Source organism: Euprymna scolopes, chromosome 8, assembly GCF_053919585.1.
Source record: "Euprymna scolopes isolate OS-2025 chromosome 8, ASM5391958v1, whole genome shotgun sequence".
Taxonomy (NCBI): domain Eukaryota; kingdom Metazoa; phylum Mollusca; class Cephalopoda; order Sepiida; family Sepiolidae; genus Euprymna; species Euprymna scolopes.
Window position 1 is genome coordinate 154,715,560 of NC_136489.1, and position 23,165 is coordinate 154,738,724.

General features: G+C 32.6%; 2 protein-coding genes across 5 annotated transcripts in view; one reads left to right on the top strand and one right to left on the bottom strand.

The window, feature by feature from the left end:
• The window catches only part of LOC145283848 (uncharacterized), a 334,049-nt gene that overhangs the window by 10,301 nt on the left and 300,583 nt on the right, over nucleotides 1–23,165 (bottom strand). Inside the window, exon 1 of one of the 4 annotated variants that reach the window (XM_080132956.1) lies at nucleotides 10,286–10,960. The exons of the other annotated variants lie outside the window; for them this stretch is intronic. Within the exon in view, the coding sequence (XP_079989082.1) occupies nucleotides 10,286–10,499 (214 nt within the window). The 5' untranslated portion in view covers nucleotides 10,500–10,960. Of the gene's footprint in view, nucleotides 1–10,285; nucleotides 10,961–23,165 lie in introns of those variants that run through there. 4 annotated transcript variants of the gene reach the window in all.
• LOC145283849 (uncharacterized) overlaps nucleotides 2,898–23,165 on the top strand; it is a 71,049-nt gene continuing 50,781 nt past the window's right edge. Inside the window, exon 1 of the mRNA XM_080132960.1 lies at nucleotides 2,898–3,424. The gene's annotated coding sequence lies outside the window, so the exon portion shown is untranslated. The remainder of the gene's footprint in view (nucleotides 3,425–23,165) is intronic.

Below are 23,165 nucleotides of genomic sequence, written 5' to 3' on the forward strand. Positions count from 1 at the left end.
TTTTTAACATTTTTATCTTACCCTTTAAGGACCAACAGGTAGACTTTTTTTTCGATTTTACAATTAAAAAAAAAAAAAGAAAAAAAGTCTATACAAACAATGTGGAGAGGTCACTTCCCTTTTATAGTGTCATGTAAAGTCGATGCTTTGTGGACAGTTTAACTGAAATTCCTAATTTCTCCAACCCTTATTAAAAAGGCAACAGCAGAGGAATTCCCTTATAAAGGAGTTATTTCAGTTATACTGGCTATAAAGTGCTAATTCTAGTCAGAATGATCCCACGAAATTTGAAGAGAAAAGTGTTGTAACAACGTTGATTAAACCGAGTGATAATATCGGTGCACTTATGGGAGCAGCACACCTACACCTCTCTGTATGTTTTTATTTTCATTTTGTTTTCACTTTTTTCAGCGGATTATTATCGAATGGACACTAGTCTACGAGGTTATATAACATTTTTTTTTTTAATTAAATATTTAAATATTTGTAGGGGGTGCTCAGTTTCTAATGCAACGTTCTAGTAAATCGGTCACCCATTTTTGAACCACTCGATGTTTTAAAGCCAAATTTTATCCTTTATTAAGCAATTTAGTCTTTTTTAAATTTTGCTTTTTAAAATAATCACCATAAAAGAGAGTAAGTTGCTTAAAAAGGCTTAATTCACGAAATTTGGTCTAAAAACTTCGAGTGGTTCTAAAATGGGTGCTCAATTTACTAGAAAGTTGCATTAGAAACTGAGCACCTCATAAAAATATTTAAATACTGACTTGAAAAAATTTTTTTTTTTTTTTTTTTTTTTTTAATAATCTGGTAGACTAATGTCCATTCGATAATAATCCGCTGGAAAAAAAAATGATGAAAATAATAATAAAAAAAAATACATATGCATTTCATACGTGCGCCATAATATCAACTACTTTAATGTAATTGCATAAAACGATGTTATTCAACTTGTATGTTTTCTGAACAGTTCCGTGACGCAAGAGTTTTGGAAAAACAAAACAAACAAGAAACGGTATCTGGATGACTATTTCATTCTTTAAATCTGTCTATGATTCTTAGACCTAAGAATACTAGTATTAATTTAGTTTCCTACAAGGTTTTCATTTTTTGTCTTAGTGGAGTGACACATCGATTCATCACCTTTTGGTTTGGTGACAAGATTCGGGGGTTTAAAACTAAGATGTCAAATTTAAACGACTTTTAAAATCCCTTTCTCAGCCCCCCCCCCCAAAAAAAACAATACTGACACCCAACATTCTTCTAAGCCAGCGTGCATTTTTTCCCCATAGAGTTACCTCCCCTTTCCCCAGGTTATAGCATGATTTTCCAAAGTAGGAACTTTTCTCTTGGGACACAATCTTGTTCTCAAATTGTTACGAAGACATGGAGTTGATAAAAAAAACAAGGGGGGGGGGTATTTTTTAGAACTCCTTAAAAAGAATGGCGCGTTGTCATTGTTAGATTTTGTTTAGTTTATTCCAATTTTATCAGATATATATATATATATATATATATATATATATATATATATATAAAGTTAACTAACTCTTGGATTTTTATTTATTTATCTTTAGTACAGTTTAATCAAAACATTAAAAAAAAAATGAAAATATCGAAAAAAGATTATATTGTACGCATCCGTTTTGGACTGAGTGAAGATCTCCGAAAAAAAAAAGAAAAAACAATTCACTTAATTTGATCGAGTAGTTTTTTGTTTTGTTTTTTTACAGCGGAAAAAAAATGTTTTTATGACAGCGCGTTGAAGGTAGACATCTTTGAATTTTTTAAACACGCCACGGGGAGATAACTCAATTTAAAGCGCCAACACTCCCTCTAATTCTAGCTTTTCTTCCTTGATGAAATTAAGTGAAATTTCTTTTTATTTTTGAGAACTTCATTCCATAACGGATACGTACAATTTAAACTTTTTTTTTTTTTTTTTTTTTTTTTCAATATTTCCATTTTTTTAATGTCTTGATTAAACTGTACAAGTACCTATTTTTAACATGTTTGCTTGGCAAGCAATGTTTGCTATTTCCAAACCTCAAAATTAGAAAGAGGGCTAATTTTGTCTCCACGATTTTTCAACAGTTACAAATATTCCAGTAATATTTCGACGGTCATACTATATAATTTTACTTAACCTGGAATCGTTGACGTGCATTGCATAGGTCAGCTGATGCCCGGGATCAACTCATTGATTGTATGTCTCAAAGACTAAAGTACAAGTTCTAGTACTGAGAAATAACTTATGACAAACAGGGAGACAGTTTGAATGATTAGATGCCCTCACCCAATAGAGATCGATAAGACCCACTCCTCACTCCTCGTCTCTGCCTACCACTGCAGTACTGCAGACTGCACAGTGCACTGCTTTGGGATATATTTTATTATTCTTATGCGTATTTAATAACTATTAAAACCTTGTATTCTTTTTGTTAAACTTTTATTTTTACTATAAAAAAAAAGAAAGAAAGAAAAATTGGTTGGCTGACGTACACGAGTCGGACCCCCGTTGCCAAATAGGCACCCGGCTTCAATGTTGAACGTTCCATGCTGTGTAATTTATTTCTTCATTTTGTAACCACTCGACGTTTTTAGGCCAAATTTCGTGAATTTAGTTGTTGTTTTTAAGCCCCCCCCCCCTTAAAATTTGGCTTGAACTTTGCGCTTTTCGGATTTATTTATTTCATGTATCTCCATAAAGGGACCGTTCGTAAAACAATAACTTTATTTTTCAGCACGTGCTTAAGTACAAAAAAATTTTAAAAAATCTACTACAAAAGCGCAAATTTCAAGCAAAAATTCTTATATATATATAGAAACATGAAAAAGAACTAACACAGCATGGCACGTTCAAAATTATAGCCGGTGCCTATTTGCCAAGGGGGGGGTCCGACTCATGTACGTCGGCCAATTGGTTTTTATGCTGTTAAACTTTTCGTTCATATCTTTTTCAATTTCGTAATAAAGATTTTAAAGTTTTTCGCTTTTCTTTTTCCTCCACATTGATCGGAAGCCAATAAATGAGTTCAGTCATTTTTTTTTTTTAAATCTATAAATTTCTTTTCTTGTTGAAGATGGCGATGTTTGATCGGAACATTTTTGTGTCTAATGGTGGTCATTAATTTTTTTACAATTTAACTACTCCCCACCCCACTTTCATAAGTGGACTCTTCTTTATAGTTACGGTTTCTTACTCATCAATTGTACTCCTTCACACCCCTGTTTGGCTCATACTTAAAACCATCTGGCTTATTACTAAAGTAATAATATTTCGAACAACTCATTTCCTGCCGAGTCAAACTTCTAAGATAGTTTCGTAGCTTTTGCGTAATTATAAGGTGATTTGCCTATTAACAAAAAATAATGATTCCTTGCTGTGAACACTGAACACGTTTTTGAATCTTGTGATTTTGAGGTAAGGCTTAACATGGCTCCCACTACAGTACTGTCTGGCACAAGGCCGGAAACACATCCCTGCGAGGGTAGGGAGCCGTTTTTTTTTTGTGTGTGTGGAGGGGGGGGTCAATGTGGCCTAGTTGTTTATTCTCCAGACCGTTCTTAACATGGGGAAAAGCAACTCTGTAGATAAGTCTTCAACGGGACAACCAGACCACATTGACCCCCCCCCTTTTTTTTTTTTAAATCTTCATCCTCAACCACTAACCATGTCTACTGACTAAATCTAGCAACAAAGCCAAGACTCGATTTGATATTATTTTTTTGTGTTAATAAAACCATTACACAAAACCTCGTGTATCTGTTTACGTAACTTACAAACACATTGAAGTACTTGTTCAATTGGCGGTAAATCGAATATTTAGTTCAATTAACAGGGGATCATTAAAGAGATTGTTTAAACATTTTTTTTTTTTTTCATTTTTCTTCCTTTAAAGATTGTAATGCTGGATATGGGGCAGCCAAACCAGCTGCCAACATTGCCCCGCTTTTTATTGAAACCAACCGAGAGCTCTTCTTAGTATCCTCGCTGTTCCCTTGTGCAATTATTGCGCTGTGGTGTAATAATTTAAACTGAAATAAGTTTTGCTGATTGGCCGAAAAGTGGCGTATCACGTTAAAGTCATTAAGTAAACTTTAAAAAAAAAAATTCTTGCTGATATGAAAATTAAGTCTGTTACCGACAATAATCTGCAGAAGAAAACGTGAAAAAGGAATTAATTTTACGGCAGCGAGGCAAACACGTTCAGGGCCGGAGTTGGGTGGGGCTTGTTCAGGTCCGCCAAATAAAGTTTCCATCGTTTACTAACTGGTATTTTAAATATTGCCGGTTAAATAAGTAACAAATATTAATTGGAAACTTTTTTGTACTTATGTAGTTTTGGTACCGCGCTGAAATAATAACGTTATTTCGAAAGCCATTCTTAACATGAAGGGGGTAACTATTGTGCTTCCACCTAACAATTTAATAAAAAAAAGATATCGTGGAACTTGAATTTAACCTGAAAAAAAAACAAAACAAAAAAAAACTATTTAAAAATAGCGCGGTACCAAAAATACGTGGAGCAGTGGGGGTGGGGCGGCGGAGCAAGCACCCACTGTTTTTAAATGCTACCCCCAAAATACACCAACTTGTCTTCCGTCATTTTTTATGAGGACTAATAATTTGTATCATTCGAACTATTAATATTCCTATTTACTTCGGACAATGTCGGGTTTTAATGTGTGTGTGGTGGTGGGGGGATCAAGCTCCCCAAAAGTGGGCAATCTGGACAGGAACAAAAATAAAAATTATCTGTCACGAAGGAAATTCTCCATCACTGATCAAGAACAGAAAAGTACCTTGAAATGTAGCATCAGAACAGATACTACATTGTGATCTTGTTTATTGTTCGAAAAAAATTACAATTAATTTTAAATAGAAACTGCAAAAATCACAAACAAGAAACTTTCTTTGTCAGATGCATCCTTTCTCTGTGTGTGTGGAGGGGGGGGCTTCGTCACTATTGGGACGATGTTTTGTAGTCGATAAATAGTTTTCAGATAAAAAAAACAATGGTTTCAATTGATTTTTTTTTTTGTCAATTCGAATGTTATGTTAACTTCCAAATTAAGCAATCGAAATTACCTGAATATTTCTGAATTATTAAAATAAAACAACTTAAATCGTGGTAGCAGGTGAAAAATTGCCGCCATTTTGTTTAAATCGAAACGGAAATAACCTTTCATTTTTCAACTCTCCTGTGTCCGACGATCGTTTTCATCAAACTATTCATTTTCTGTAATAATTTTCTACCTTATCGATTTTCGTGTTATATATATCATGTTAAAAATACGAGGAGTACGTAGATTGTTTTCATGTAAAATTCAGTATTACGATTTCCGAAAATTTCGTCCCAATACTGTAGAAGCGCCTAACTTTCAGATCTATAAAGAATTTCCAACTGAACCCTTGTATCCTACAGGACCCATTGCGCAATGCTTACAAGGGTCCGCTAACAATCACTTCTGACGGTTTTGTTTGAAGGTTCAATCCTTACTAAAGGCCATAACCGAGAATAACAAATAATTTTATCCGATTATGGTTGACGGAATGAGAACACTCTACCTCCGTGGATTAAATAAAAGATTTAGTTCGAAATTAAGTTTAGATTCCCAAGTTTGGCGAGAAGGTTCCAAAGTTCGAAAATAATTCACTTGCAGAAAGTCGTAGGTTATATCGGCTGAAACGTTGGAAATATGACAACCTAGGTACGAATAGTTATAGCCAGATTAATTGGAATAATACGAATACACTTTTTAAGCGGTTCGTTAATCATTTTCCGTGCGGTTGAATTGTTTACTTTGTTAGTTTTCATTCGTTCGTATCGATTTTAAACATTTATTTTTCTATCTTTTCGGACGGCCGAAAGCAAAAAGCACCAATGCGTAATGGAGAAAAGGCAACCGGACACACGGACACAACGAAAGAAGAAAAAATGATACGATTAGCAAGTCTTATTTTCGTTTTTAATCAACCAGCAATGACTAAAATAGTAAACTTGCTTCTATATCATCGATGACTAAATAAAATGGGTATTCACCCCCCCCGCACCGTGTTTAGATTTAAACTTCAAAAGGGATCGTGTCTGTTTTTTCAAAGTCCCAAATTCTCCCTTCAAAAGAAACTCCATTCTAATCTACTGAATTTGTTAAGATAGTCCACAAATCGATTAAAAAAAAAAAAAAAAAAAATCAAGCAAAAAACAGTACTTAATTGTCATGTCGAAAATAGTAATATACACAAAAATTACGAAAAATCGAGTAGAACTGCTGTTTGTTGTGTTTTTAGTAAAACAAAAGTATCGTTATCGGCTAAAACAAAACGTTGCCCATTAAAATGGAGTTAAGGATATTCCCTGTATTCGCAATTTTCAAGATGTTCACATCTAGGGGAAAATACCCCCCCCCACCTGCCAATTTTCCGTAAAAATTACTTTGGCGGACCTGAACGAGAATCACCCTCCACCCCTATAATTTTAACCGGTATTCTGCCGTTGGCATTTTTGCAATTTAACCCAGCGTAGTATAAACATCCTTAACCTCCCCATGTTAAGAACAGCTTTCGGAATAAACACCCCCCCCAACCTCGAAAACTATACTACTACATAGTATAAAAATTATAGAGGGGGTGATTATTCTCGTTCAGGTCCGCCATTACTTTTAACCATTAATTTTCTACTCGACGAATTTTCATCACTTTTTAATATATTACTATTTTCGACATGACAAGTATTGTTTTTGCTTAAAACAGTGTTAAAAATCGATCTGTCGACTCTATACTAAAAAAACACTTAATTTTTAAGACATTATTTAGAATGCAGTAACAAATTAAGAAAATTCATAAATATTGAATTTAATATCGATTCTTTGTTTTTTTAAGAGAATGTATATTGTTTATTGTTACCAGGTTTAAAATATTTTACGAGTAATTTTTCTAACATTCAAGTTGACAAAACAACCCACATTTTGTTTTAAAAAATCCATATTAAATCAGTATTTTTACTTTAAGTACTACAAATCGAATAATCAGAATAACCGTCTTTTTGAAAAAAAAAAAAAAAAAAAAAAAAAAAATGGGTACTTATGCAAAAAAGGTACCGTGCTGAAATAATGTTATTTAGAAACCCATTCTTAACATGAGGGAGGGTGTTCTGTAATTTTTCTGTATTTTCACCTAACAATGTATAAACAAAACATCGGAAAACTTTAAATTAACTTGAAAAGACACACACACACATATATATATATATATATATATATATATATATATATATATATATATATATATATATATATATATATAAAACGCGACAAAAAACAAACAAACAACAACAAAAAAAAAACACTGTACCTAATATGTCTAACTACCGAAAAAAGAATTTGGGGCACTTGAAAACATACACAAAAATAAAATCGCATTTTTTGTCTCCATATTTTGACGTTAGAGTGTAGAAAAAACCCCCAAAAAAACCCTGCTTATTTTTAAATGAAGAAGCAGTCTTTTCTAGATAAATAATAAACGAAATATTAATATTTTGTTTTACTGGAAACAATACTTCAAACTTTAGCCTCCATAAGTGAAGAGAGTCTAACAAAAACAAAAAAAAACGAAAAGTTTCAAATCTTTGTTGCATCTTGTTCATAAAAACAAACAAACGCTTTTTTATTTTTAAATGTTTCTCTGCGTTTTGCCATCTTTTTAAAAAAGTGTTTATAAATATACTGTAACTCTGTTTAGAGACCCAGTTATCAATAATAATAATAATAATAAAACGGGCATCAGAAATTGATTTAAAAATTTGCCGTGATCGACACCGTTGGCATTCCTCGGCGAGATATTCGGCCACATGCAATTGCAAAAAAAGTCAGTTTTTAATGCGAGATATTCAGCTCCCCTACCTCTAAAGGAAACACTTTTGGACACTTCACGACGCGAAATGCGATAAAACAGTATTTTCTTCCTCGAAAGAAAAGAGGGGGGGGGGCTTTTTTAAAATTAAAACTATAAAAAAACTAAATTGAAAAATCTTTGTGCATATCCGTCACGGAACGAATGTCAAATTCCAAAAATCACGTAAATTAGTGTTTTTTTTTGTTTTTTTTTTTTTTTCATATAGAAAATCAATTTTTACGATTTTTAGTGAATAAAAAAAAATTGTCATGACAAGATTAATTTCTCTGTATTTTTGTTTTGAAAATCGATTTAATTCTAAATAACCACCGAAGGGGAGAATTCCCCCCTCCTCGAAACTAAACAGAACGATACTACACTCTGATCTAAGCCCGAGGGTGTGATTTCAGGTTTAACATTACAAACCCATGAATCTAGTTACTATGATGCGTGTGTGTAATTTTCTCACAGACAGAATGCACATTTCTTTTTTAACGTTTTGAAATCGAAGTCGTAAGCTTTTATTTATTTATAACTCTAGTTTTTAACAGCTGAAAACTATATCCTATCTCCCTTTCTTGCTAGAGCAGGGGAAAAAAATTGATTTGATGCCGAAAAAGACCTTGACACATCGGATTTTGTTTAGAACGGCTGACATTACTTCAGCAGTAGACGCCGACCAACAAGAAGTCGATTGCGTGCGTGTTTAAACGACTGACGTAGCCTTATTAGTTTTTATTATTATATTACTAGTATCACGACTACTACAATATAACTACCATGTCGACTGCTTAGTGCTTGGTAGTCTAGTTTCCTGTTGATAACTTTTATTAACTACTTCACTAAAAAAAACCTGTGAAATGTACCCTTTTGGATCGGTGGGTCTACGAATAATTCAAATTGTTGAGTTTATAATAACGTTCTATGTCCTTCCATAATTTTAACTGAGACCATAAAATGTTCGGTTGGGGACGATCCTTCCAGGCTTTCTCATGTCGGGAAGGATGAATAGGTTTATTAAGCTGAGGTGCCCTTCTCACCAGAGAATGTCGACGAGTTCAAACATGGCCATTTGTATATCCATAGACTGTTTCGCATTTTTTGTGTGTGGGGAAGGGTGTTTGTTTCTCCCACATCAAACTCCATCATGTCACAATTACGTATTGACGTATTGGTTCGGACACAAGTAAATATTACGCATAAGATCGCCCAAACAATGCATTGTATGTATTTAGGCACATTATTTTTTTTTCATTAAAAAAAAAAACATTATTAAAGATAACATGGTTTGAAATATAAAACCATATATATATATATATATATATATATATATATATATATATATATAATCTCATCATATAGAACCAAGTTAAAACGCACACATCAGTTGAATATTAACACTCATACTTCTTTCGTTATAATTGCAATCTCGTCCGTTTATCTTCAACAACACTACAACTATTGGCGATTCTACTACGGAGTTCTGCCTCTTTTACTATTTATCTCCATATGTTTGAATTCGAATTTCTATGTACATAAAGCCGAACGTTCACTATGAACATGCGTATCCAGTCATTATTATCATTTCATAAGATGTCTAAATTACGTATTAAATATTGAAGTTCAAATTCAATCGACTGAAACACATTAGAATAATTAAATAGAAAGAAGAAAATATATAGATTCGGGAAGTTCGCATAATTTTTTTTCTCTCCCTCGAATCATGTTTATTAACATTAATATACTAAAGTAAAAAAAAAAAAAAAAAAAAATGAACAATTTTTTATTTATTTTTAAAAAAAATAAAGTAGATACAAATAAAACGAACCCCTCCCCCCCAAAAAAAAACGAGTCGAGAAAATCGAAGACAAGAGTCTAATATTTACATCTGTAATGTCAACAGACGCAAATAGGAACATTTGAACGTATTATTTTTAATATCAATTGCCACCCGTATTTTTGTTTTTTGACGTATCTGATTTTGAATGAAAACGTAGTATTCTCTCTAGTGTCTCTTGGATACAAACTCAGTTTTAATTGACCATCGTCCTGCGTGTTAACTGTTTGTCTCTCTTGCATACCGATCGATATCACTTGTCCAAGTTGAATGAATGAATGTTACGTAGCCGCTACTTGAGGTGTGTCTGTATGTACATATATAATAACTATTTACGTGCGTGTGTGTGTGTATTTATTTTTTTTTTCAAAGTTAAAACCTTTCAGCAAAACCGAAGGAAAATAAAGAAAACATAACTACTTTGTGTGTGTGTGTGTGTGTATATATATATATATATATATATATATATATATATATATATAAGCGAGATCGATGTTTTTTACTCATGAAGTGTATAAAAACTATCAAATAAAATTTTGTAAACTACGTACCGGTCGCTGTAATAGGCACTGGATCACATGTGTCGGAACCAAAAAATGTTGTTTCCGACGATGTCGTGACTGGAGTATTTAAAGATTCATCCGTGGTATCGTTTGGTATTCGTCCAATATTATTCAAACTGCTTGGAATCTGATGATAATTATCAAAACTCAATTGTTCGGCTAAGGCAACTTGAGTTAGAGTATCCAAGCCTTCCATGATCATATCGGTAAGTTTTACCCTGTTGAGGTTTGAGTATGAAATGTGTGAGTAAGCAAGTCTTAGGCTTTGCCGCTATTCACAAATTCCACGAGCTTTCGAGAGTCTCAGCATCACAAAACAGGTTCAGACTATGAGAAAGCTTATGAATGAAATGCCTTTATACTACACTGGATGAATGAACGTGGAATACCTTATATGGGAGAGTTAATTATATGCCCCGACCAATCAGAAACGCGGAGGGCGGAGCTTGGGTTGTGACGTTTTAAACATAATAGATTGCAAGGATTCTCTTGTTTAACACCGAAAATAGGTCATCATTCTTTTGTTACCACGGGCATTCATTTGCGTTTTATTTTAATCTTGCTCACAATTGCTGAACAAGTACGAAACAAAAGATGGTTTATTTTATTAATATTAGAAAAATAAGGGATTTTAATTAAACTTTTTTTAAAAAGTAAAAAAAAAAAAAAAAGGTTTCCCTCCCCCCCCTCTTAAAAAACAACAACAAAACAAGAGGGAGATTTCTCTACTCGTGAATAATCACAAATGTGTAAGCAATGGTGACCTCTAGTGTACCCCGAAAATTTCCATATATGGCACAAGGAATGTCATACGTAACCGTACGAATTCCGCAATAGTGCTTTACAAAGAGCGGAAGCGGTGTCCATATTTGGTATGAACTTCCGAGAATGTTCGGCAAACATCGGCAGCTGAGGTTACAAGTAGCTTGAAGGGGCCGACGGAAATGACCGGAATTTGCCGATTGTTAAATAGATCTCTTTCTTTCTTTAAATTCAAACCTTTCACTCTCTTCTTCTCTCCCTCCTTATCGAATGTTGTGACTGTCCCACGAATCTTGCGTTAACGTTTGGTAACTTGTTGATAGACTTTTAGGACAGCGTTTTTTTTTTCTTTTTTTCTTTTTTTCTTTTTTTTTTTTCTTTCTATTATTAGTGTTACTATTGGATGTCTTGTTCCTATCGGTTTGAATTTTGAGGGTGTGGGCCGGATCGACCTTTTACTACAGGTTTTACTACGTCGTCTGCTACAGGATCCGATGTGTGTGTGTGTATATATATATATATATATATATATATATATATATATATATATATATATATATATATATATATATATGAACCAGAACACTTGTCCGAGAATTGAATATTTATACATTTATTACTGATTGGTTGGACTCTGTTTTGTAGTTGATATAGTATCCCCCCCCCCCCAAAAAAAATGCCTTAAAAAATATTTTCAAAGAAGGGGGCGAAAAAAGATTCTTACGTAGTGGCAGTGCTTGTTTAAATTAAAAAAAAAAAAATGCATAGCGATTGATTTTTACCTAGTCAATTAACACCATTTTTTTATTTGTGATTTTTATTTATTTTATTTATTTTTTAAAAAGATTTTGTTCTGACTATTATTTTCATTATTCTCTCAACGTGTCGGCAGATGTGATCTCCGACATTTTTCAGTTTCTTCTTTTCGAATTTTGGAACCTGCACAGAATTTCGAATTGAGACCTTTATTTACTCCACGAAGGTAGATTATTCTCACTTCTTCAGCCATGATCGAATAGAACTGTTATTGTTGATTGTGTAATAAAGATTTAGGACTATTTTTTTAAATTGACATTAAAATCGTTAAGCTATATATCCATGCCAATAATAATTATCAGTTCTAACTGGCAATCTTCTGGATGTCTAAGGTTAATTAATGATAACGCAGAAATCCAACTTCTATCTACTCATGGCTAACCGAATGGAAACAATTTATTGGGAACTTGTACAGTTAAATCAATTCATTAAAAAAATGAAAATATCGAAAAAAGGTTATATTGTATGTATTCGTTTTGAACTGAAGATCTTAATTTGATCGAGTAGTTTTTTGTTTGTTTTTTTTGTTTGTTTTTTTTTTACAGCAGAAAAACACGTTTTTATGAGAGCGCGTTGAAGGCCGACACCCTGGATGTTTTGTAAATTTTTGTTTGCATTTTAGAAACACCACGGGGACCTAACTCCAGTTAAAGCGCCGAGACTCCCTCACCATCTTCAATACTAGTTTTTCTTCCTAAAAATCGAACATTTTGCTCAGTATCATAACAAATTGTTTTTTTTTTTTTTTTGTTTTTTTTTCACTGTAAAAAACAAAAAACAAAAACTGCTTGATGAAACTAAGTGAAAAAATTTTTCGGAGAACTTCATTCCATAACGGATACGTACAATTTAAACTTTTTTTGATATTTTCATGTCTTGATTAAACTGTACAAGTAACATTTATTGTTGTGGATTAAATCAAGGGTATTATGCAAAATTCCGTACAGAGATCAAAATGTGAGAATAATAGTCCAGAAAATACAAATAAGGTTAGATTAAAGTTCAGAACCCCTACAATCCTGCATTTACAAAGGCTGTCGGCTGGACGGTGAAGACCGTAAATTCTTCCCCAATTTTTTTTTTTTTTTTTTAAATTTTCTTTGACTTGAATTTAATCATAATCAACCATAATAATAATAATAATAATAATAATAATAATTATAATAATAATCCAAATATAATTTTTATATTTTTTCATTCCTTTCTCTTAATTTTTTTTCTATAAATTTGTGTTATTAATACGTTGTCAAAAATCGGAAAAAAAACGTTTTTATCAAACAAAACGCATTTAAAATGGTGGCCTAATGTTATCGATCTCATAGACTTTTAGTGTGTAACGCTGTCTGTTTTTATTATTCAAGACTCCAAGACTTATTCCTCCCACGCATTTGTGATAGCGACAACATTCAGAATGATGGCAACCCTAACACCAGATGGTTTAGATTTCATTATTTCTAGTATTCTTATTCCTTATATCTTTTAACATCGTTCAATGAAGGAATTTAAAACAGAACACTTTAATCAACATATTTCGTTTAAAAAAACAAAACACACACGCACACACCTCCTCCATGTCTTAAGTCTGATGAAGTTGTACGTCTTGAACTTGGCGACGCGTATCATAAATGTACTACACGAGTACACGACTCTGGTCGAGAGTTTGGTCTCAACAGGTGCCTCTTCTCTTCACTGCCTTTTAATATTTATTTCCATGGACTTTGTTTTGTTCAAATTATGCATGTCTTTGTTTACTTCCGTTTTCTGCTGACTTCTGCGTCTTCACGATGAAACTGCCCTGAAAAAGTCCGTTTCGATTAATGTTTACCAGTTTTTAACAGAAACAGGCGAATTTTACTGTTTTTCAGGATAACAGAATTTTTTGGTATACGTATGGAAGCGCTACCCTCCCCCCCTCTGTATTTTTTTTATTTTATTTTCGTCATATTACATTTTTTTTCAGCATATGATTATCGAACGGTCACTAATCTACCGGCTTATCCAAAACAAAAACAGTATTAACATTTTTTTAAAGGTTTTTTTTTTTTTTTTTTTTTCTAATACCACGTTCTAGTAAATCCATCCCCCAGAGCATTGAGAGCATCGACTTGTTTCAGCCAACTTTTTTTTTTTTTTACACTGTGGCCACTACTTATCAAGGCCCGGAAGCCACTCAGGGGTAACGGTTATTGCAAGTACAGTACGTTAGTGTGGAGATTTAATGAAGTGTTTACTTAAGGAGGCGGTTCATCAGGAATTTGTTTACGTTGGACTTGAAGACATCCAGGTTGTATTCAGGTGGGAAGCAGGCAGACGGAACAGTTTCGCCATTTTAACTTTTTTTAATGTTAAACAGTTTAGTCTTGTCAAAAACGCTAAATTCGCGAAATCTGACCAAAAGTCGGTGCTTCCAAAATGGGGAATTGATGTACTAGAATGTTGTATTAGAAACTGAGCACCCCCTTTAAAAATGTTAAATATTGATTTTATATATATATATATATATATATATATATATATATGGTAGATTAATAACCATCCGATAATCTGCCGAAAAAAGACTAAAATAAAAAAATATATACAAAGGGAGATGTACGCCTTTTTTTTTTTTTTTTTTTTTTAAATTCTTAACTCCAAGGAAGGTAACTCTATTTTACTAAAGTAGCTAAAAAAATCAAAAGTTTCTTACAATTTTGATGTTTTTAAGAAAAATTACAATACTTTTTACATTTTTTTTTTAATGTTATAAACTTTATTACATTAGATGAAGCAGTTGAAAAAAATTTACAATTCTTGTAACAATGAGTTAAGCTTCCGAAAGTGCCCATAATCAGAAGACTTTTTCATCGTGTAGCAGAACGGTCGGCAGAAAACGGAAGTAAACAGCAAGTACATGCAGTACAAAGCCTTTCCATGTTGCTTCAAACGGACTCCAAGGACTGGAATTTAAACCTGTTCATCGTTTTCTTGTGAAGTTCAGAATATCAACATTGAAACATTATTTTTTTTATATATAAACATTACAAAAATACGGACATCGTTTCTACTTTGAATTTTACATAATCAATTCCACATCACAGAAATATTCAAATAATTTGATTTAAAAAAAAAAAAAAAAAAAGTTCATGTTTAAGTGTTTTTGTGCATTTTATTTGGTGTTTTCGATTAATTCATTGAAATTAACGTTGATTTTAAATCTTTTTTTTTTATCTTATTTTGTTCTAATTGGGGACGGAGCATCCTAACGGATGCCAGACATATATTCACCAGCTTTCAAACAATCCAACTGAGATATTTAAAATATTCTGATCGTTGTTCCAAGTGCAGTTGATTGTACATCTCTTGCACTTGTTTCACCGGGTATATTTGCAAGGTAGTTTGTCTCGTCTCGTCTTGTACGTAACGAAATCGGCAATTTTTGAAACGTTCAAACGAAAATATTTACGTTTTTATTCTCGGCTATTTCCGATTGAACGGCGATATTGAAAAATATTTTATCGTAAAAAGATATATTGTTTTTATTTATTTTTACAATCTTTAATTTCCACCAAAAGTCATACAAATAGGATTATTCATGAAATGCAATTGTTAAAGTTAAAATATTTTTTAATTGAATTGAAATCAATGGATTCTAAAACACATGTTTACATAGAAAAAAAGAAAAAAGAATTTGTCAAACGCGCACAAACACTCAAAATAAGAGTGTACAACGTTGTGCGCGTTTGACAAATTCTTTTTAAAATTCAACCTAATTAAAAAAAAAAAAAAAAAAAAATCGGTGCTTGTTAAAATACAACCGACAAATCGATTTATTTTAAATGTTTTAAGCGAAAGCAATATTACGTACTTGTCATGTCAATAGTAATATATCCAAGAATTATGAAAATTCATCAAGTAGAAAGGCTGTTAATCAATTTTTCGTAAAAAAAAATACTTTTTACTACAAATAACATTCTATTCGATGAATTTTCGTAATTTTTGGATATATTACTATTTTCGATATGAAACTTGACTACGTAATACTCTTTTTGCTTAAAATGACATGTTTTTTTTATTAAAACTTTTTTTTTAAATCGACCTGTATAATGTACGTACTTGTTACGGAACAAAAGTGTCATATTCCAAAAATCACGCAAATTTTATATTTTTATAATCTTTATGAAACTAAAACTATTTGATAAATTTGATCAATCGTTTCTAAACAAATTAAAACAATGTGAAATCCGTACATTACAAGGTTGATCTCACAAGTTTGAATTTTTGTAGACTCCTTTGCCCCCCCCCTTTTTTTTTTTTTTTTTTTTTTTTTTTTAAGATGGTAGCTCTTTTTTTTGTTTTTACTCATAGAATGTTATTTTCTTGGTTAAAAAATAAAACTACTGGATTAATTTACGTGATTTTTGGAATATGACATCTTCCTTCCGTGATGGATGGACACGTACATCATAAATATTTTTCGGTATTTTTTTTTTTTTTTTTTTTTAATTAGGTTAAATTCTAAATAAGAACTAATTTTTCTCCCTGCGCTTTAAAATTTTTTTTTGTTAAATATTTAAAATACAAGAAAACAAATGTATGTGATGCCCTTTTATATTCCCTGCAACCTCTTCCCCACAGAAGAGACGTTGCGAGCCAGTCTCTGCTCTGTCGTTATTTTCATGGCAAGTGCTCGACTGAACTCCAATCTATAGTTCTCCCCCTGCCAAACTTTCACAAAAAAACACTAGACTAGTTGTATACGATTTTCCCAACTCTCTAACTGTGCCTAAACCTAAACAGATCCCATGAACAAAGTTTCTTTCCCAGAACTGCCCGCCTGTTAAACACTTTTACTGGTCTGCTTCCTAGTTGAATACAACATGGTCACCTTTAAATCCGATGTAAACAAATTCTTGTTGATCCGTCCTCATAATCAAATTCTGTCCAATTTATGTAATTAACGATTACTACCATAGCACTTTACATTCGTTAACTCTTATCCTCGAGTGGCCTTCGGTCCTTGATAAGTTACTTCCAAGTAAAAAAAACAAAAAAAAAATTGCCTTGGCAGTCTCCTTGCTTATCTGATAAATTATTTTGATGCTTTTTTTTTTCCTCTTAAACATAAATAAAAAAAAAGTTATTTCGTTTGTTTCTTCCTTTTCAATCCTTGTTTTTTAGTTTGGTTTTATATATTTGGATTAGGGCCACTTGACAAGCACTTCACCGAAATCGATTCTTCCTATTTACTTGGCCCTGTCAGTGGGGCATTAGAATACGCCGACTGCCCCCCTGCAGAGGGTAAAAGTCCCTCAATGGGAGTCCTGGATATGACCTTAAACTAACTCCACTCTCTAAACTATATCGGATGGTGAGGCCCCAGCTTGCGGGCTCTGGGGAGTGTGGAGCCACCCTTTAATTGCCATTGCTCCCAGGTCCACTCTGACCCGGAGTGGTAGTACCTGTTAGGGTCCCAACTATGGGTTAAATAGAAACTGACTTGCAAAAAAAACAAATATATTCTATTAAAAAAATTTTCTTAAAAATCACCGGATTCGACATTAAATAACCTGAAAAGGGTTGATATGCCGTAAAACAAAAACAACCAACCAATCCTATTTACTTGCCTACCCAAGAGGGCAGTTAAACACAAGGCCGTTTTTTTTTTTTTTTTTTTTTTTTTTGTGGTGAAAATCCAGCTCCCCCACCCCAAAAGGGGCCACTAGGAGCAAAAATAAAAATTTTCTCAGTCATGAAGGATTTTTTTTCTCCACCGACCGAGGAAGAAAAGGTGAAATGTAACATCAGAACAGATACTACACTTTGTTCTTAGCTAAAAGGCCAAGTGGATGGAAAGAGTAAATGGAATTATCCCCCCCCTCACACACACACACACGCACACAAGGGATCTTGTCTTAAGTTTGGACTTGAAGAAAGAGTTCCTTAATTGTCACTTTAAAAAAACTATCGTGTCAATTTATCTTATCCATCCATACTCCTATAAATTCGTTTTTTGTGTGCATTGATATTCATATTAAAACCCCTCTTTTCTATTTAAAAAGAAAATATAATTTTCTTATATATGGTTTGTGGAATTGCATTCACTAGGAAAAGATCTAGCTAATTTGCATATTCTTTTAAACATTCATTTTAATTAATTTCCTATTAGTTTTTTTTTTCGGTTTTCTATTGGAATGATCATCTTTAGTTAACTATTACGTGTAATTATATTCATGCAGATATTCTACATGATTTATGCTAGCATAATATTTACGTAAAAAGTTTACAGTAAACACAAAATTGTTTCCATATATATTTATGTATACGTATATATTTTTGTTAAGACGGCAAAACGAAAAATTACTCCAAAAACAAATAAATTTTACTAAAATAAGCCTTTTTTGTTGTTGTTGCGTTTTAACTTATTTTAAAGCGTTTATTTACTTTGAAACAAACGTAGTGTCAAGTCACAAATCATGCGAACATGTAATGCGCTATCAGTATTCTTTAATTTTCGATTTTTGAGCAACAATTGTTAACAAGAAAAAAGTCTAAGGTTAGACGGCCATCCAGAGAATCTCAATTGTTGCTCAAAAATCGAAAATTAAAGAATACTGATAGCGCATTACATGTTCGCATGATTTGTGACTGTACACTACTTTTGTTTTAAAGTAAATAAACGCTTTAAAATAAGTTAAACACAAAAAAATAACCAAGTAGGTAGAATATCTTCTCTTGCCTTTTGGTAACACTTATTCATTGTACACTTTTTTTTTTTTTTTTAAACACTTTTCGTCTTGTTGGTATACTGCAAAATGCCCTGTGGATTTACTTCTTAGCCACCATTCATTCTAGATCCAGTCTGATCTGGAATGATCTGTTAGGGTCCTATCTATTTATTTAATACAATTTGTATCAAGCTAAAATAACCCGAACACACTTGAGAAAGGTGTTTACCCTTATCTCACCAACCAGCCAAAATCCATCTTTTTCACTTTTCTTGCTTCCCTTTTTCTGTCTATTCTATTTGAACTACAGGGTGGTCAAAAAGTCAGGTAACATGTTAAAGGTAGAAAAAACAATATGATCCATTATAATCTTATATAGGGATCTTACCCCTCCTGATTTCTGGCTTTGGGGCTATGTAAAGGATAGCGTTTATGGCAAGAAGCCTGATACAATAACGTCTTTAAAGTTATTTATTGAAGAGGAGATTGCGATGTTACCTGACTTTTTGACCACCCTGTAGTTCTTTTAAAATTAAACTTTAAAAAAAAAAAAAAAAAAACTACAGAAAAATTGTGATGTACGTAGTTGTTACGAAACCAAAATGTCATATTCCAATAAACGAGTTAAAACGGTTAATGTGAAATCTGTAGCATTACAAGGCTGATCTCGCAAGTTTGAATTATTGTGAACTCATCTGCACCCCCCCCTTTTTTCTTTTTTTTCTAGACAGCGACATGAGTCCCTTTTTTTTTTTTTTTTTTTTTTTTTTTTGCTTATTCATAAAATTTGATTTTATTAGTTAAAACTACTCGGTTAATTTATGTGATTTTTGGAATATTACATCTTAGGTGACGGGTATACCCATCATAAAGATTTGTCTGTATATCTTTTTTTTTTTTTTTTTTTTTTTTCTTGATTAGGTTGAATTAAGAACTATTTCTTAACTGTTGTGTCCAGTGGTAAGGCCCCAATTTTAGATCTTTGGAGAGTATGGAGTTTCCATTATCCCTAGGTTATTCTGACCCAGGTTGTAGTATGTATCTATGGATTAAATAAAAACTGTAGTTTACAGATCACTTGTTTATATCATATTTTCTTTATTTGTTTTGAAAATAAGTAGGTTTTCATATAAAAATGACCTAATGACGGTTGACATGCTTTCAAATCAAACAGCCATCCCATCCTTAGAAGTTATTGTGTGACAGTGGCAATCCCAAAGTTTGTTTAAAAATAACTTTTTAATACTTTTTTTTTCCGGTGGAGATGCCCTTTTCAACTTAACTTTCTTTTCTGTACTCATAGTGATTGTGTGTTTGTGTGTGTTTAATTTTTATTTCTTTTATAAACATTTCATATTTTCGCTTTTTATAGGCAACTTATTTCATAAGGCACGTTACCTGATGCTACAAGGTGGAACGATAAATTGGTCACCCTAAAGAAAACAATACTACAGCTTTATTTTAAAACGTTTTATTGAAAAAAAAAAAAAATCAATTCAGGTAACTTGATTATGTAGTACAGCTGACATCTATTCAATGTAGCCGCCTTCAGCCTCAATGACCGCCTTGATGCGGGTTCAGAACTAGCAATATGCCTTTTCCACAAGTGCCGGTGGGAGCTCGGCAGATGGTGGCGATCAAACTGGCTTTGGTATTGTGGGAAGTCATGTTGGTGATGTTTTCGACGTATGACCAAACAAAGTAGTCCAGTGGGTTCAGGTCGAGGGAAGAGGGGAGGGCAGTGAAAGAAGGGTAAAGTTGTAGCACTTCTTCTGAAGCCAAACCTGGGTCTATTTAGACTTGGGAACTGGGGCTGAGTCCTGCTGCCACACCCAGGGTCTGCCAGCGGCCACCTGATTGCGCCAGGAGATCATGTTGTACTCTTCAGCACATCCAGGTACACTTTGGTGTTGCGTTTTATGCCGACTTTGAAGATATGGTGTGGCCCTAACTTGAAATCACACCAAAGGCCATAATTGTGGGGCCGGAAACTTTTTCATCACCGTGGGCACGTCTCACAAGCATTCAACCATCTGTATTTGCATTTTGAGGGTGCTGGCAATGGTCCTGTTGTCATAACTTGGATCGATAGAAAGCACGAGTTGTACAGCGACGCATCTCTGATCTTGCTCGTTGAACATTGTGTCACCTTCAGATATGATAGAAGGCTCCTATCGCCCTTGAGTCTGCAGGACCCCCCACCCCAGATTTTCATCAAAGGGAAATGGAATCATGCCGTCTCTTCTAGGACGACAATGTTATTATTCCATGCTCTAGAGTTCCTCTTTTTTTTCTTTTTTTTTTTTTTGTGTGGAACTGATTTTCATCCACATCAAAACATTTGTATCGAACTCTGCTGAACTAGGAATTAGAATCATAATTAGAGCTGTGACAACAGCATATTCTTTTCATCGTTTTGACTTTTGAGTATATATCCGTTAATTTATGTTTTTATATATTCTCGATTGATTGACTGCCTAACTCTCATTTAGGTAAAAATGCACTTCCGTATAATATATTTAAAGAAGTATCGCAAAAGCAACAAACAAGTTATTTCATTTATTTTATGATATATATTTATTTTGATATATATTTATTTTGATATATATTTATTTTGATATATATTTATTTTGATATATATTTATTTTGATATATATTTATTTTGATATATATTTATTTTGATATATATTTATTTTGATATATATTTATTATGATATATATTTATTTTATGATATATATTTTTTAATTTCAATAAATATTCGATTTAAAAAAAAATGTGATATCGAAAAACACAAATGGCCTCAAATTTATTAAGGGATATTTATTTTTGTTTTCGAGCACTTGTTATTGAATGATGATGAAGCTTATGACGGCTAACCTAGAGCGCAGCATCCTCTCTGCCACTAACTTGCTTCTTCGCTTGTTGTTCATAATGATGCCAGACATGATGGAATTATTAAGCCAGATTTTTTTTTCCTCCTTCACTAGAGTTTCGTATTCCATTTCCCTTTTTCGACTCCTGATTTACTGTTCGCTCAACTCACTTTTGGATCTTATCCAACAGGTTACGTTTTCGTTGTATAAAAACTCATAAAATAAATAAATAAAACATCGCTTAATACTTGGTTAAAAAAAAAAAAAGTTCATTTTTATTTATTTATTTTTTTTATTTTCCTCCATGCAGTTTTTATATCCAACACTGCGAACCCTTGAAGAATTAAAATTTGCCCCACTCTCCCCGTCTTGTCAACCAACTACTTAACACATTCCACCGTTAAAATACACTTTGTACCAACTAATTTCGCCTTTTTTTTTTTTTTTTTTTTTTTTTTTTTATTTAAAAAAAAAAAATTTATGTATTTGTTTGACGCTACTAAAAGGCCGGGAAATCGTTGATCTACAAGAAATTAGATGTTGCCGTAAATCGGTTCTCTCACGCACACCAACTCATTTTTATGCCTGGAAAATACGGCTACTCTATAAAGTTCCTCCCCACGAGGGCAGAGTTAGACACCAGGATCGTTTTTTTAATGTGGAGAAAAGGAACAAAAAAATTAAAAATTGTCTCAGTCGTGCAGGATTGCTCCTCCTCCACTGAGAGAGAACAAGAAATTGGAGAACAAATACTACACTTTGATCTTGGTCCGAATATAAAGTTATTCAATTCCTATAGAACCACCGACTAATGTTCTTGTTGCTATTTGATTACCCACAAAGCTTTTAATGTGAGGAAAATCCAGCCCCCCCACCCCACCCCAAGGGGAAACACAGTATTGAAACAAAAAGAAAAATTGCCTCTGTCTGTAAGGATTTCTCCAATGACCGAAGGCAGAAATGAAGAACAAATACTACACTTTGAAGCTTTGTTCAGTCTGTGATTTGTTTACAAAGGATTTACTTCCGTTTTGTGCGGATCATTCTGCTTCACGATGAATGCCCTGAAAAAGTCCCTTCTGATAAATGTTCACCAGTTTTAAAATAACCATACAAACTTGGTAGTTTTTCAGAATAGCAGTAAATTTTTTTAAACATTAATCAAAAGGGACTTTTGGGGGGGCATTTAACGTGAAGCGGAACGATCTGCACAAAATGGAAGTAAATCCTTTGTAAAACTATCACTTAACTTGAACGAAGCTCACTTTGATCTTGTCAGAAGATAAAGTTTGTTAAAAAAAAAAAAATAATAAAATAAAATAAAAACCATTGTACAAAAGTTAAATTTTGAAATCGTTTAGGTTACTTCATAATTGTATCTTTTTATTTCTGGTTTGGATTTTTAAATTACCCATTCCCCCTAAAAATGTCTAAAAAAAAAAAAAAAAAAAAGTGGTTATTTCCAAGTTGTAGATATGTATGGTATTAAAATGTAATTAGGATTTTATTTATTTATTTATTTTTGGAGTTTTCATTGAACGAAGTCAAAGTTTTATTTTAAAATGTCCAAGTACTTCTAACTTTTTGGTATGGGTGTTTTAGTTGTATGTGACTTTTTTATTTTTATTATTATTTTTATTATTATTATTATTATTATTATTACTACACGAGAAAGGAATCCCCCGTCGGAAGATCCTTGGTATATTTATGTA